The sequence below is a fragment of the Lepidochelys kempii genome, chromosome 2 (assembly GCF_965140265.1).
Source record: "Lepidochelys kempii isolate rLepKem1 chromosome 2, rLepKem1.hap2, whole genome shotgun sequence".
Lineage (NCBI taxonomy): Eukaryota > Metazoa > Chordata > Testudines > Cheloniidae > Lepidochelys > Lepidochelys kempii.
In genome coordinates, this window is record NC_133257.1 from 33,161,713 (window position 1) to 33,178,740 (window position 17,028).

The following is a 17,028-nucleotide window of genomic DNA, read 5'->3' on the forward strand; positions in this document are numbered from 1 at the left end:
GATCTGGGCTCTGACAGATCAAGAGACCAAGCAGGGAAGCAAGTTCCAGAGTATAGTCACCTCACAAAGAGCGTACTACCAGCAACACTCCACCTCATTCACTTAAACTATTGTCCCTTGAATGATCACAAGTATTGAAGACAGACATGCAAAAGCATTCATCTCTATATCCTGTATGCACTCATACACCCGAACCCCATGTGGTGGCAATAGCCACACTAAATTTTGGTATCTCTTATTTTCTCTCTCCATCCTCTTACTGTTGCTCATGATACACCCCCCCCCCCCCCCGCATCATACCTAAAATTTAGATTGCACACTTTGGGTAAGGGCCATGTCATCTGTACCACATTTCTCATGTTCCTTTGGGTGCCATAAAGCTATTAATTGTAATTTTAAGGGCATTTGATAAATGCATTTCTCATGCACTTTTGATGGCCTCACCTGCCCTTTCTGCCCCAACCCATCTCCTTTGAAAAAGATCCTAACATTCCAAATACCTGCTTTTTGCCACCATCCTGTCTCTCCTTAAAATAAAACAAAAACAAACAAACCTGTACTATTTTTCTTCCTTCTTTTCCCACAAGTGTGGAATTCCTCCCCCAAAGTTACACTAGGCTGAGCCCCAGGATGTGCTTTACTTAAACTTGAACCTGTAGAAGCTTTACAGCAAAAGTCCCCAAACTGTAGGGTGCACCCCTTAAAGGGGCGCAGAGGAACAGAGGAACTGGGTGCACCACCCAGTCCCGCTCTGCTCTGGCCTCACCCCCAGCCTGACCCCTGGCCCCGCCCCCGTCCTCAATCCCCGACCTGGCAATGGCTCCACACCCAGCCCCACACCCAGCCTAGGCCCCTGGCCATAGCTCCATTCCCAGCCACAGCCCACAGCTTCCACCCCCTTACCGCTGTCCGAGTCCACCCTCCCAGGAGCTGGGACCCTGCTCCCGATGAGGGGATGCACAGACGGGGTAGTGGGGACACGACCCTGAAAAGTTTGGGGACCACTGCTTTACAGGCTGATCTCTCATGAATAGAGCTATGATATTCACACACTTTCTTTAAAAAAAAAAAAAAAAAAAAAAAAAAAAGTAAATTTCATGGTATAGGTGAGGGGCAAAAAATGCCAAATTATGAAAAGGTCACCAAAGAGCCATCCTCCTCCAGAGTCCTCAAGAAAGTCACCCCCCATAATACTAGGCTCATACATATTTATATATGAACACACAAAATTAGAGAAAAAATGAGTAACAAAAGTACACCATGTAAGGAAAATATCTAGATGCTTGCGTTGCATGGAAATGAACTGTTCAATAAATATTGCTTCATTTTTTATTAAATAAAAAGCTGTTCATTTCACAGTTTGAAATCATATTTCTAAAATTCACTTTTGTGTCATGCCATCCCAGCCACATAGTCAAGCATGGTCTACTTCAGTCTCTACATTTTTGGCTACCCTTAATCCTTTAGGAATCTCTAATTACATACTCATCCTTTTAGGATTTGCCTAATTTAATTTCTTCTAGGTTGGAGGCAAGCATGTAACATTCACTTTAACAGAATTCAAGAATATGAAAAAACTGAGAATGGCATAGTGAAAAAGAAACTTGACACTTACTGAAGTTTACTCTCTCTGTTATTAACTTTGGCCCTCTAAAATTAAATGAAAACTTGAGCAAGTCTGGAAAGAAGCAACACAAATTCTGTAATTATGCTCTAGAAGTGATAAATCAAGTAATCAAATCCCCAACTCAACAGCATTGGGTTAGACTAGTACGTAGAAGATAAAACTCTAATTTCTCCCAATTTTTCCTCTATTGTTGTAATATAGTAGGCATAATTCTTTCCTTTGAGTCAGTATTGTACCAAAATACAGTGTAGTAGATCTCAGTATTAAACTTCAGGTATGATGCAGAACTGAGGTATTAGCATCACTAGTCATGAAAATTCTTGCCCTAGTTGGTATATGGTGCCATTGTACTTAACAGAAAAATGAAAGATGAAATCCTTGCCCAGAAGAGATTAAAATTAACTTTCATACAATCAATAAGAGTAAGGTTAAAAGTACATGGACTAAATAGATGAGAGTATGAATGCTTACTGCCTAAGGCCATGTGGTTACTCCTATCAGTAATGCATATATCTTGGAGGTTCCACAAGATTATTTTAAAATGCTACTCTTTTTTTTTTAAAACCCAAGAGGACAAAGGTCTGTGGCATCATGCTAGAAAGGAGTTTTGAAGAGCAACTTGGAAGACAGAAAGCACTGCTAACAAGGTCTGGGTGAAGGTTAGCTCAGGTGGAAACTACAACATCGAGGCATGCTGCTAGGACAGAACAAAGGGGAAATGAAATGAGAAAAGCCAAACTATGTGGGATCTTGAAAACAAGGACACCATGCTTTGGGACTTAAATTTAATTCAGAGATAGAGAGGAAGCCACCAAAGGGATCTGAAGAGGAACTTGACATGATCAGTGTGGTAGTTCTATTCACAAGAGCAGTCGAGTTAATCCACAAGAGTTAATCCATGTTTCCTGGCCTAACTACAGTTTGGGTAATAATGTTGATACTTCTACTTTTAATGGGAGTTGAGTAGCTAAATCTCCAATTCGCTTTGAAAATTTCTAGCATTAGTTATACACAACAGCAACATACTGTACATCATTTTCTTAAGTTTTTTAAAATGTGTATAATAAGGTGATTTAAAAATATTTGTGATGAAATATAAACAAAGGTAACAGACAAAAACAATGTATTTAATATGCTCAACTGTCAACAGTTTACAGAGATGTCTTTATTTTGGCTGTCTCTCTAATAAAATAAAATAATAATACCTGTACTGTTTTTCCATCAGTAGATCTCAAAGCACTTTACAAAAGGAGGTCAGCATCATTATGCCCATTTTACAGATCCGGAAACTCAGGCACAGAGAGACTATCCAAGGTCACCCAGCAGGCCAGTGGCAGAGCTGGGACTACAACCTAGGTCTGCTGTGTTTTAGTCTAGTGGTCTATCCACTAGGATATGCTGCCCCCATTTGAAAGGAATACTGTCTCTATATTTGCAACAAAAGGAATAATTTGTGTAATATTGTATCGTAAGATGCAACATTTACTCTAAACTATTTGGAGACTGAAAACGGTGCAGAACACAATAGCTTGCCTCTTGAGCAAGGTAGCTGCAAGCATCGTAACACTCGTGCTTTGGATCTGCACTGGTTGCCTAGGGGCCTCTGAGGGGAGTTTAATCTGTTGGTTATGACATATGAAGACCTACAGAGAAAGGAGCTATTTTTTGTGACAGGCTGACCGAATTAATTTCTGAATAATTATTTTAATGATGGCAGGGTTTTGCTGTAGTATTAATTATGTATACAGCCTTGCATAGGTGTATTTATTATTTAAAACAAAATAAATAATTGCTCAGTAACAGAACTTAGTTCTGTAGCCACAAAAGGAAAAGAAACACGTTCTTATATTCCCCCATTTTAAAAAGGTAGCTTTTGGATAATGTACTCCAACAGGTATTAATTTAATGCCCCTGAAGGAAGAAAAAGAAAAAAGGAAAAATCAGGAGATGGAACAGAAACAAAACTGCTTGGGGGAATTTAAATTAGCTGTTTAATACAAAAAGAAAAGGAGTACTTGTGGCACCTTAGAGATGAGCTGTAGCTCACGAAAGCTTATGCTCAAATAAATTGGTTAGTCTCTAAGGTGCCACAAGTACTCCTTTTCTTTTTGCCAATACAGACTAACACGGCTATTACTCTGAAACCTGTTTAATACAACAAGCCAACCAACGCATCCAGCAACTTCACTGGCAACAATATACAGAGCAGAGAGCTAAATCTCCCTGAAGAGTGTTTCTTTTCGTCCGAATGAAGCTCCTTCAGTTAAGTAGGCCCTTCCAGAATAGTTTGGAAATAGACTCTCAGCTGTTACAGTTCTATTCACAGACTACAGTATTCTTCTAGACAGCACAGACCATTCAGACCCCAAGCCAACTATTTCTGGAAACCTTACATCTTTTTTAGGACACAAGTATAAACTGATCATCTGCAACTAGCATCTACTGGATATCTAGTCACATCAGAAGATCACACGATCTGGAATGATTAGCAGGCTTCAGAATCAACAGTGCATAGCATTCAGGTCTGAGATGAATTATGTGCGCGGTTTGAAGACATTTCTTCCCCGCAAGCCCTGCTCCTACCTGCACCAAGCCTCTCGAGCACTACACTTAATTTTCTGCTTCTAATATTTTTCCCATCACTCAACCTCAACCCCAAAACCAAAACAGAACAATTCAGATTTTTAAACCAACATCCCGTCACCTCCCAAAAAGTGCCTTTTGGGGAAAATGTTGAATAAAATGTCCCATGTCTTACTTACAAATGGCAACTTTCAGCTTAAGTGAGCGTTCTGGACATTTAAGAGCTGTGCTGGCATTTCACAGAGAAAGCACAGCACCTGGAAGAACAAAGTGCTTTTAAAATGGCATGGAGTAAAAGAAATTGGTGAGTTAATGTATTTTACTGAAGCTATTTTGTTGAAACTATTTAAAATTGTTGGGAAGGATTTGAAAGGAGGGTGTGACTTTAATAGGTTTTCTATTAATAGGTCTAAAGGTTTTCAATCCCATTAGCAAAATAAAAGGGAAACTGTCTGAATATGGGACCAGGAGTTCACATACTCTCGTGTGTAGCACTGCCAACCTGAAGTATTAAAAAAAATCATGAGTCAGGGTCATAAAATCACGAGATTTAATATTTTTAGAAAACCCAAAATTCAAAATAATAATACATTTTTGCTTTTATTGGTCCTCCAGTTGAAGAGCGTTTAGAGTGCACTCAGGTCATGTTTTCAACCTTTTCTCTGCAACCATGAGGGCTAGAAAGTTTACCAAAAAAAGTTGAAATCCTCATTTAAATCAACAAGACTAATAGCTCGGGCCTTAAGGAAAAAACACTGGTATCACAAGACTTACATGAAAATCGTAATCTTGGGCAATACTGTGATCTAATCCTCATTCTGACTTATACTCCTGCTGCAACCTTGAGCAGCAAGTCATTCTGTGTTTCAGTTTGGCCCTCTGTGAAATGGGAATTATACAGTAACTCCTCACTTAACGTGATCCGGTTAATGTTGTTTCGTTGTTACATTGCTGATCAATTAGAGAACATGCTCATTTAAATTTGTGCAATGCTCCCTTATAACGTTGTTTGGCAGCCACTTGCTTTGTCCACTGCTTGCAGAAAGAGCAGCCCATTGGAGCTAGCTGGTGGGGGCTAGGAACAAGGGTGGGCCAGCAGCCCCCCTAAGTTCCCTGTGTGGCAGCCACCCAGCAGGCTATCAATTGCTGTGCAGTTCAGACGTCCCTCCCCGCACTGCTGTGTGCTGCTCCTGCCCTCTGCCTTGGAGCTGCTCCTGGGAGCCTCCTGCTTGCTGTGCAGGCAGTGGGGGGGGGAGAGGGGGGGGAAAGAGGGGTGCTGATGTCAGAGTGCCCCCTGCTCCTGTACCCTGTCTCCACAGAGCAGCGGAGGACAGGACAGGGCTCAGGTTGGAGGGAACCTGCTGGCAGCAGCTGCTGTCTCAATTTGCTGATCTACTTAAAAAGGCAGTGTACTTAGAGTGGCGCCAGTATACTTAAAGGGGCAATGCGCGCGTCTCTCTCACAGACACACACGCCCCGTCCCCCCACCCCGGCACTTTGGGAAGTGGAGGGAGTGGTGCACTCCAGTGGGATAGCGTGGGATCATCATCAGAGTTCAGTTTCCACCGGGAATGTTTGCAGCCACTGCCATGGGTCTATTGTGTCTCCTCCCTCCATTCATGCTGCCTTATAGAGTATGAGGCTAAATTAACAACGTGTTAACCCTTGATGGCTCAGCCGACTGTTAGTTCATCATTTAGCAGTAAGGCATTCCTTGGGAAATATCCCACACTCTGACTCCACCACCTCAACCAAGCATCACAATCATAGCTTTTACAGTATTAAATTGTTTGTTTAAAACTTATACTATGTATATGTATAATATTTTATAGTCTTGTCTGGTGAAAAATATTTCCCTGGAATCTAATCCTCCCATTTACATTAATTCTTATGGGGAAACTGGATTCGCTTAACATCGTTTCGCTTAAAGTAGCATTTTTCAGGAACATAACTACAATATTAAGTGAGGAGTTACTGTATTCCTTTATCTCCCAGATGTCATGAGGACGTTTAATAAAGGGTTGAAGACAGATAAGTAATTATTATTTACACTATTAGCAAGATTCTGTTTTTGCATGTATGACGTTGAAAGATATAACTTAGATGCAACTTGACAGACAAAAGCTATTAATGGTACTTTTGCATACAAGGGAAAAATAGCAGTTATATTCTAAAAGACTTGACATTTATTTGTTCCACACATCCAACTGAATACCATCCTCAGTGGAAGTGGTTATACAGACAGTTTATAATTATCATGCACTTTAGGCAGTATTTTAGCTAGGGAAAGTAAAACCTAATAGATTTAAGAAAGGTAAACATTGGTGGAAAAAATAATGAATCTACAAATCTCACTTAATTCAGATTTGGGTTTTCAGTATTTCACAATACATGTTCACCCAAAACTGCCCCAAGAGAAACTAAATTTTAATAACAATGCAATCTCAAGAATATACTATGGTAAGTATTCTAAAAATGAGAGCAGCTATGGAAGTAGAAAAATAAAAGCTGACACCCCTATAGGTAATTTTGAATTTACCTGAAAAAGTATTTCGCATTCTTTATATCTCAGCAAAAAAGATAAGAACAAGTTTGACATACAAATGGCTATTTTTTCCTTTCCAACTAAAGAAGAATTTCAGGAACAGGACGAAAATGTCTGCCATTGAAAAGAAATCTATGTTGCTTGACCATGCAGAACCTATGACATAGAATTCCCCCTATCAATTTCTCAGAGTTTAAAACAAAACACTGGAGCAGCTATTGACTAACTCTGTGAAGCCAACATTTTAATGGAAAGAAATATGTCATCTTTAAGAAAGACATACTATAATCAGTATCATATGGGCTAAGGTGCTTTAGAATGTCACATATTTCTTTATTAAACAATGAACCTTTCCAAGATATTTCTTTTAAAAACTAATAATCCCCACTCTGGTTCAAGAACTAATCCTCCATTTGTCATGATTCTTTTTAATTAGCATTTAGTAGACTAAAAGTGAAGTGAGGATTTGAGCATTTATCAACTTCTGCATTTGATTAGTAAAAACATACCAACAGAGAGTCTGAGATCGTTCTAAATTTCATGGTTGGAAGGAGATATTACCAGGAGATGGATTTGCAGTTACTGACTCTCTTACATGAAGGAACAGTTCCACATTTTGTGTAACTGGTTTCAATGTTACAGAAAATTTAATTTTGTGAACTATAAAAGTAATGAAATTCTTCAAAGCAAAAATCAAGAATATTTTTTGTTTTTATCCATGGTCAAATTCATTTTTATAAAAGGGATAGTAACCTTCTGAAACTAAAGACCAGATCATTTTCTTCAAACCGCAAAAAACAAGGCAGAAGTAAGAGAGAACAAGAATTTTACAGATGTTACTAAATGCCACTCCCCACCCCCACCAGGCTGGTTGGAATGGCTCTTCAGTAAATTTGTTCCTTTCCCTCAGAGCATTCTGTTGGACAACTGCTGCTCCTCCACAAAGGCACCCTCAGGATCCCACCTTACCTCCTCCTGTTGCAAAGTATGTAAAGCCACTAAGTGAGGCAGAGAACATTTTAGGCTGCAGCATTGTCAACATGCTGATGACCCTTAGATCTATGGTTGCCAAGTCTCCAGGATTGTCCTGGAGTCTCCAGGAATTAAAGATTAATCTTTAATTAAAGATTATATGGTGTGATGAAACCTTCAGGAATATGGCCAACCAAAATTGGCAACCCTACTTAGCTCTATGACACCCAGATTCTACAGTCTCATTACTCTCCGTGTCTTTGACAGAAGTACGGATCTGGATGGAAGTGAAGCAGCTGTGATTCAAACAAACAAGACGGTAGCTGTGCTTGTTGGGAGTGGGAGGCAACCTGAAGACTGAACAGAGGCTGTGTTTGCACTAGCTATTGAAGGCAATATACACCTGCTTTTTGTTGAAGTTATCCATAGCCTTGAGATCCTAAGGATGCAGCATAGTACCTGGGTTCCCACAGAACATCAACTACATCCAGCTTGTGCAGAATTCAGCTACCTCCCAGCAAAATGGGGCAGACAAGTGTAAACATACACGGTCAAATCCATGTACTGCTTCCATGAACATGCAACCAAGCTGTTAGTGGAGTTTATTTTTAAAATCCTGGCTGGTCTGGGACCAAATCAGAACCCTGTGTTTGGATGGAAATACCCTGTTTAGGCCCTGACTCAGCAAGGTACTTAAGTGCACAAGTAGTCCCAGTGAAGTCAATGGAACTACTCATGCTTAGACACATTTGCAAATAACTTGCTGAAGAAGGCCCAGAGTATAGAAAATGTCAAGAATAATGTGGAAATTCTACCCAAACACAGATTTCTGATTGTTCCCCTAGGTAGGGTTAAGGCTGGACTTCTGGTCAAATGCAGTCTTCTTCACTGGAGCATAGCTGTTGCTAGACGATACAGCCCCACTATCTATCTAATTTAATCTTCTGATTAGCTGAGCTGAAGAATAAGAGGAAAGTTGTAGCTACAGTGGAAGGTTAGTCCTATGTTTAGGGTGCTAGTCCGGGTCTTGAGACATCCAGGTTCAGTTCTCTGCTCCATCACAGACTATGTGTGATCTTGGGCAAGTTGTTTAATGCTAGATCCACAAAGGGGATTTAGGCTCAGCATTGCAATGCCTAACTTCAAGAGCCTTGTTGCCCAGTGGAATCCTCAGCCCCAAGTTAGGCACCCAAGCTCCCCATGCATTGTATAGGGAGAGTTAGGTGGCTAGGAATAAGATTCAAAGAAGCCTGCATGCTGAGCAGGGAGCTGCTTAAGCTAGCTAATAGGAAATGGAAGGAGAGGGGTGGGGCCCAAGCCCTGCCTCTGGAAGGGAATAGGCAGCTAACTCTGGGCTGGATTCAGAGCTATGAATTCTCTCCTGATGTCAGGTGCCTGAGCAGGTCAGCATTTCCTCACAAAAAAAGGATGATGATCAGGTGGTGATGGTGGTCTGCCCTCTTATACTGTATAGCTCATTGGTCTGAGCACTCACGGAGTATGTGGGAGACCCACTGTGCTTCAAATCTCCACTTCACCTGATTCCGAGCAGAGATTTGAATCCAGATCTCCCACATCCTTGATGAATGCCCTTACCACCGGGCTCTAGGGCATAAGGAAAGCACCAACACACCCTAGTCCTCTGTGTTTCGTGTGGGGCCCAATCCAGTAGGCATGTTCTTAGCCTCTGAGAATGCTTAGCAGATTGGGCCTGCAAGCAAGATAGGGGGGGAACACTTACTCTGAGGATACTGCCGGAGCCAAAGTGATAAGTAGCCTGGGGCATCACAACTAGGGTGGCTATGCGCATGCCCATCAGCAGAAATTCAGACACCTTGGGGACTTCACTGGTGGAAACATAAGAACCTATGATTTTAGGTGGTTGCAGAGCCAGGGTTTTGAAAATCTAATTTCTTTTATTTAGGTGCCTAAAGTAGCAATTACATGCCTAAATCCTTTTACAGATCTAGCCCAGGGGAGGGCAAACTATGGCCCGTCAGGGCTTTCAATCTGGACCAGGGGATTACCAGCCCCATGGTGCAGCAGGATTAAAGCAGGCTCCCTGCCTGCCCTGGCCCTGCGCCACTCCCAGAAATGGCCAGAACCACATCCCTGCGGTCCCTGGGGGAGGTGAAAGGGGCAGAGGACTCCGTGCACTGCCCTCGCCTGCAGGCATCGCCCCCCACAGCTCCCATTGGCCGCAGGCAAGGGGCAGTGTGCAGCGGAGCCACCTGCTCCACCCCACCCCACCCCCAGGAGCCACTGCCAGACATTCTGGCCACTTCCAGGAGCGGCACAGGGCCAGGACAGGCAGGGAGCCTGCCTGAGCCCTGCTGCATGCCACTGCCACCCCGGAGTCGCTTGAGGTAAGCAGCGCTGGGCTGGAGCCTGCACCCCAACCCGCTCCTGCACCCCAACCACTTGCCCTGAGCCTCTTCCTGCACACCACACCCCCACCCAGACCCCGCACCCCTGCCCCAGCCCTACATTCATGGCCTTGCATACAATTTCCACACCCAGATGTGGCGCTCAGGCCAAAAAGTTTGCCCACCCCGATCTACCCCTGTCTCTCTGTTCCCCATCTGTAAAATGGGGTAACACTGCCCTATCTCAGAGGGGTGTTATGAGGATATACATGTTCAAGACTGATATGCTCAAATACTACGGCAATTAAGGGTATATAAGCACCTAAGGGGAAATAGACTGATAGACTCTACTTACTCTGATCAGGTTTATTACTAAATGCTCTACAAGAATACCATTCAAAACATAGTGATAATATTCTCAAACTTGTTAGTGGAGATACTAAGAACTACATTATAAAATATACTTCATAAAATAAAAAGGTTAAAAGTTGAATCTGGCCCCAAATTTTGTTTTTGTAAAATCAAATTTTTAAAATTTTATAAAGGTGTTCCACTATTTTATTTGTTTTTAAAGTTCTGATAGAAACAGTTAAGGACGAATAATTTACAACCCATCTCTAGAAAACCAAAAGACTGGATCATAATGCATACTCACAAGGGGCTGGATTTAAAGTTGCTCAGGTAACCTTAATTCTGGCATTTCCTAACTTTAGAGTGCTTAAACTTTGCACCTTCAATGTTCTTTTAACAGTTTTTTTTTAAAAATGCAAATTCCTAATATTTTTCTAAACTGAGGAAAATAGAAATTCTATTTGGAACCATCCTGAGTCATCAGCAGGGTTCAGATATTATCCACCAGACAGACCTTTAACATTAGAGCTAACACAATAACAGACAGCAGCAGCAAGCTATTATCTTCAGTGTGCACCACACCCTAGAGGAGAATGACACACAGTCTTTGCCACTGGGTTTTATAGCTCTATGCTGACAACAGATGATTGCAGAGACTCTGAACTCCCAAATTCAGTTTTGGGTTCTAGAAGTGAGTCCGCATTATGGGGTTTTAGCCCTTTTAGACCCTTCTACTCCTGTGTCCCCAGCCTGTCTCTGTCCTCCTCTGCTCCTATTCACCCCACCTGGGCTCCTGTCCCTCTCTCATTCTAGCCACACCTTAGATTGACACCTCACACCTTCAGGGCAGAGATTTTTTCTTATTCTGTGTCTGTTCAGTGCCTAGTATGGTGGAATCCTAATCTCAGCTGGTCTCGAGTCACTACTGTAATATAAATAAAACAATTTTAACATGGCTCCAAAATTGAGTGGCTTAATTTTCTTCCAGCTAGAGATCTGAAAGGGAGAATGAAATGTTCTTAAGTGAGGCTTTTACATTTATACAAAACTAAACACCTATGTCAACCCCCATCCTTAAATAGTCCAATAAAATAGCTGTTTGCCATGTTGTTGTAGCCATGTTGGTCCCAGGATATTAGAGACAAGCCAGGTGAGCTAATATCTTTTTTTGGACCAGCTTCTGCTGGTGAGTGAGACTAGCTGTCAATCTTACAAAGAGTTCTTCTTCTGGTCATTCTCTTAATTCAGAAGTTTTAAGTCTAACAAAAACTGACATGAAGATGCACTTTTGTATTTCATGAAGTTAAGTTCATAATTCCATTTACCACAATTAAAAAATCTGCTGGATCTCAAAAAACAAATGATTTCTTAATCTTTGTACAATTCCCAAGCAACTTCTTGTCTGAAACTGTCAATCCATGCAGTGTGCGATTTTTACGACTTGTGTGAACAAACGTCTGTTTCACTTACAGCACTTGCCAAACGAGAAAAAAAAATGTTTAATATATCTAAGCAACTCCATGTGTCAGCACACCAGAAAAAACTGGTGCACGGCAAAGTGAGTGCCAAGACAAACTCAGCCATGGTTACTTTTTTAAAACCCTGAAACATTTATTTTCCTACAGCAGCCACATGTGTGCATGGAAATAATTAACAGGTAGATGACAAATAATTCAAATACCTGACAATTTATCAAGTTTCTATTTGACTTTCACTCTTCAAATGCAAGACTGACCCAATCTATTCTACAGTTATCTTTAACACGCCACCACCACAAACTTTGCTCTATATTGAGCAGAGCCTCCTCTATTTTCAGAATCTGAGAAAGTCAGGATGTCACACACCTGTTCTAATATTTGAGTTTACAATATTTTATACCTTTCACTATTAATGTCTGTACGTATTTAGGGTTTTTAATGGAGAAAAACAATTAGATAATTTCATCAAGCATGATGGTTCCTTACTAAAACAAAATTATACATTTAAATAATAATATCCAACAAACCACAGATTCGGATGATGTTCGCCATTTGGAAACAGCTGAAAAGAGCACCTGCCAAAAATATGTACTTCAAAAGGCTTATGGTCTACCCATATCTTAAATATGGAGCTCCATTTTCCATTAGTTTCAGCAGAATCTTACAACACACATACCTAGCTGACGTATTCTTGTAAAATGTGACTACACTTTGAAAGCATCTTTGCTTTGTTTCAGCATGACTTCTAGAGAAAGCTAAAGGAGTTTTGTTCTTTTCACCACTGGACAGAATTCTGCCCAGTTTTCATGAGCCAGAAATTGTTGCAAAAAGACAATTTAATCTGACTCAAAAACAGGGATATCATCAATGTAAAAGCATGCTATTCAAACAGCCTTTACTTACATTTGTTATAATGTGTAAGATCCATTTCTTCCAAAAATGATTTACATGTATTTTTTTCCAACTTTGTGCATTTGATAGTGGTTGGTGTAGAGTTATTTTTAATCAGACTATCCCTGTATAGTCAGTTTCCCCATGTTTGTGTGCACCCTTTAAACATAAATAGGAAACCAAGGAAAATAAGTGGATTGCAAAAAAGCTAGCGGAGTTTGAAATCCATTGCTGAATGTGAACATGTGACTTCCAAATCCTCCAGCCTGTCTAGAATACCTGAAAGTATCATACGTGTGTAAGTGCCTATCAAAAACTGAAAGAACAAAAATCTTCAGAAAGAGTACATGGGACTCTGTGGCACCAGCCTCCTGAGAGATGAAGACAAAATAATTATGAGTTAAAAGGACATTGTCTGACTTAGTTGCAATTCAAGGAGGAGAAAGAATGTATAACAACTATGCAAAATGGCTTCCCATCAAGCTTTTTCTCTTGACTGTTCATCAGTAAAGAACAGCTTTTTTACCACTGAGAACAGTTTCATTTGATACCTACGGAGGAAAAAATAAATTGGAATGAGAGGAAGTGAAGAAACTCAGATGCATCATAATACCGAAGTGGATGCAAGTCAGGCTTTGTAAGCACAGTGATGTACAATGCTAAGCCAAGAGACCAAGGAGCTTTGCTGCGTGCAAGATCCAGTTACTGACTACTACCTAAACCCTACAAACACTAATACACTTGAGTATCTATGTACATACAGTCACAATGACTTCAATGGGACTTATGTGTAAAGTTACTTAATATGTAATAGTATATAAAGTTACTTAATATGTAATAGTATTTGCCTGATCGGTGACTAAATAAACACTAACAATGGGAGCCAAGACTATGTGACAACATATAATTTAGTATTGCCCTTTTGGGTTATCTTACTAGCTATACATTTTGAATATGAAATAGCCATCATCCTTTCATATTAAAGAAGTCCCCAGTGTAAGAGTATAAGCTGTTCTGGTCAAGAGCTGTGCCTTCTTTTGTTTATGGCAGGACATTGTGGGTACTACTGGAGAGGGTGGGAGGGGAAATGTTGTGTTAAGCATTAGAAAAATATGAAGAGGAAATAATGGCCTGTAGGTTAGAAAGACCCTATATACATTCAGTAGTATTTATGAAGTGTTCAACTGTATTCGTGGGGGGAGAGGGGAAGAAAAGCACTCAAACGCTGAAATGTCCCAAATATCTTAAATGACATGGCAGGACATTGCTACTGTTCAAATACTTTCTTTTTTTCAAGTCCATAAAATTCACATCCTGTGCAACTGCAGTTCCCATTCCACATGATGTCAAGGCATGCACCATACTACTATCAAATCCTTACAGAACAGCACTCAAGATGAAAGCCCATCTACAAAGATGTTGCAAGCCAGGTTCCCCTCAAGCCCTAAAATGTTGGTATTTTTTAAAAAAAAAATAAATATATTTTATAGTCCACACAAATGTTGAAAGATACAATATTCAGTGATGGAGGAGGAGGACATCACATATATTATTTCTAATATACAGGCTCTGCTTTCCAGACTATTAAGGAATGAAATATCAACAGAGACTGTGCTAAAGCATCCCATTGAGTAGATGCCACCAGTTGCAGGGCATCTGGATTTAGGGGATCCACAAAACAAAAGAATGGGTGATTTCATTTTAGAAATATCCTTTAATATGCCTTTAACCTACTTATTAGGAGGATTTAAGTTTTTGATTCAACTTTGCAAAATTCCTGTGAAAGCCTCCAAGATGACTGAGGAATGATCTACTAATAAGACAGGACTAGTGATATTTTACTTGTCTATCCAAAAAAAGAACATACAAATTACTTAGCCCAGAAAAATGGGTAAATTTTGCAAAGACTAGTTTAATTTAATTGATGCTTGAAGCTAGTAATTGCAATTTTATCAATCTAAATAATCGAATTTTTCTCAGAGCTCACAAGATACACAGGTGCTATCACTAATGCTCAAACCACTGTCATGCACCAATGCGGATTTAAAAAAAATAAATAAACCAACAAAACCACAGGATAGAATTAAGTCCTAAGAATACATAGAGAAGTTTACTAATACAAAAATAAGAAGAAAAAAGAAATCATTACCAAATTAAAAAGGCATACTGCCTACCCTTTTTAATGCATTATAACAGGAACTGGAATCAGTCAACTGCCACACAAAAGACCCAAGCCTACCTTTACCATATCATGGTAATTTCCAACTTTATCCAACAGCTGAGACACAGATGAGCTGCTGCCAGCATGGTAGCTCTGGAAAAAGTTAATCATTTGCACCTTCAAACTATTTTGCATATCAGGTGACAAGATAAAGTCTCAAAACAGAAAGTCCCTCAAAGTAATTCCAAAACCAGCACTGAAGCAATACTTAAGAACACACAGCATTGCAGGACTGCAAGTGTCATCTGCATGGATGATGCCAGGAGCCCAAAATCTCTGCACAGTGATTTTTTTAAAATGGGCACACTGTACAGTGAATCGCAGTTTGACTCAAGAGCAAGTTTATAGCCTTCCAGCTATTAAACTGAGAAAGGTAGTGTGCAATTCAAACATTCACAGAACATATTTTTATTTTCAAAATCAGATTAACAGAAGGTAGGGATAGGAGAGACATAAGAGACTAGTTTTAGTCTATCTACCATCTAGAACTGGATTGCCACCAACAGGACTGCTTGACAGCCTGAGCTCCAGCCCAATCCACAATGTCCACACTGCTAGCTTTAGCACACTAGCGTGAGTCTGTCTACCTAGGCTGGGAGGCTTGCTGCCAGCCGCAAGTATAAACATACCCACGGAGGTCAAACAGGACTATCATTTACAGTGATAGGCTCTCAAAATTCAACTTACGTAAAAGAAAATGCAACCATGAATCCTTTTGATGAAAGGAAATTAAATAATTCTGAAAACAAATAAATGCTAGAATATTACACTAGGAAGTTTTAAAAAATGATTTCTCAATTACCCAATGATTTCACTACACTTATATTAGCAAAGGTTTAGTACAAATTAAAAATATTATTTCCAGGGAAAACATTTAACTTACTGTATTGGTTGAATCTTCTTGTAAAATTCTGTCATATAGCTGCAGGGCATCATCGTACCTATTTAAAGAAACAGAGGTGAATTCTAGAGGTGACGCAGCTCAATTGTTTGGTTAAAAAGTTTTTGATTGGCTCCGTAATTAGGTAACAACATTATAGTATTTTCTATACTTGGTATTGTGCTAACCTTATATAGCTGCAAAGGAAAATGCGTACCAGTCACTGAATTTTACTGTCTGTACATAAACATTTACTCAAGCAAAACTCCTACCAAGGAAGTCTTGACTAAGGATGGCAGCATTGGGTTTCACCAAATAAACGGAAAAATAAATTGCAGTTCTTAGTGGGATATTATTTAGATTGCACCAGAAGCAGGGCAGGTATTTTATATGCCTTTTGTTTCTTCATTCTACCTTTTAAGTTTCCTAGAAGGTCCTTTATTCTCCCTCTCCCCCACCACGACCGCACACAGCCATTTTAAAGACCACCCAAAACAAGAGACTTGCTACTCCATTACAGCAGTGGTATTTCAAAGCTCCAGAGAGTCTCATTTTGGATTTAAAGTTTCTCTTATGATGGTGTAAAGTATAAGCAGCAGAATATAATGGATTGTGAGGCTATCGCAGATACCACACATACTCCTAGTCTATTGCAAAGATTAGATTAACCCCTTCTAGGCACCAGAACAACACAGAGTTACTCCACTATAATTCTGCTACTAGAAATACACAAATAAGTTAACCCATGTTGCTGCAATGAATAGCTCTACTGTTTTAAACCATCTCTGAGAAACAGTCGTCATTTTATCCAGCCCACTTAATAGCTTGAGCTGGTTTTATACAGTGTAGCTATGTAGATACTGTATTACAACTACATGGTGAGGGCTCTATTTGACTTCTTCAAATCTCCATACTACGTAATACTTTTATCAGTTTTCTACAGGGTCTTTACAAACCTAAATAGAATGGCTACAGGCCCAGCTGTTTGACGCAACACTTATTCTCCAGTCTGGTAGAGGATGTTCTTATCACTCAAGACTCATCACTATGATCTGCTGCTATTGAGGACAGCTAGATGTTACTGTTGAGTGACACAAGGTGATCCCACCTCTAA

At 40.1% G+C, this 17,028-nt stretch overlaps 1 protein-coding gene across 3 annotated transcripts in view; it reads right to left on the reverse strand.

The window, feature by feature from the left end:
- Nucleotides 1-17,028, reverse strand: part of EMC2 (ER membrane protein complex subunit 2) — a 51,800-nt gene that overhangs the window by 15,126 nt on the left and 19,646 nt on the right. For all 3 annotated transcript variants that reach the window (XM_073330320.1, XM_073330318.1, XM_073330319.1), the window contains exon 5: nt 15,918-15,975. In XM_073330320.1, coding sequence (XP_073186421.1) covers nt 15,918-15,975 — 58 coding nt within the window. The remainder of the gene's footprint in view (nt 1-15,917; nt 15,976-17,028) is intronic.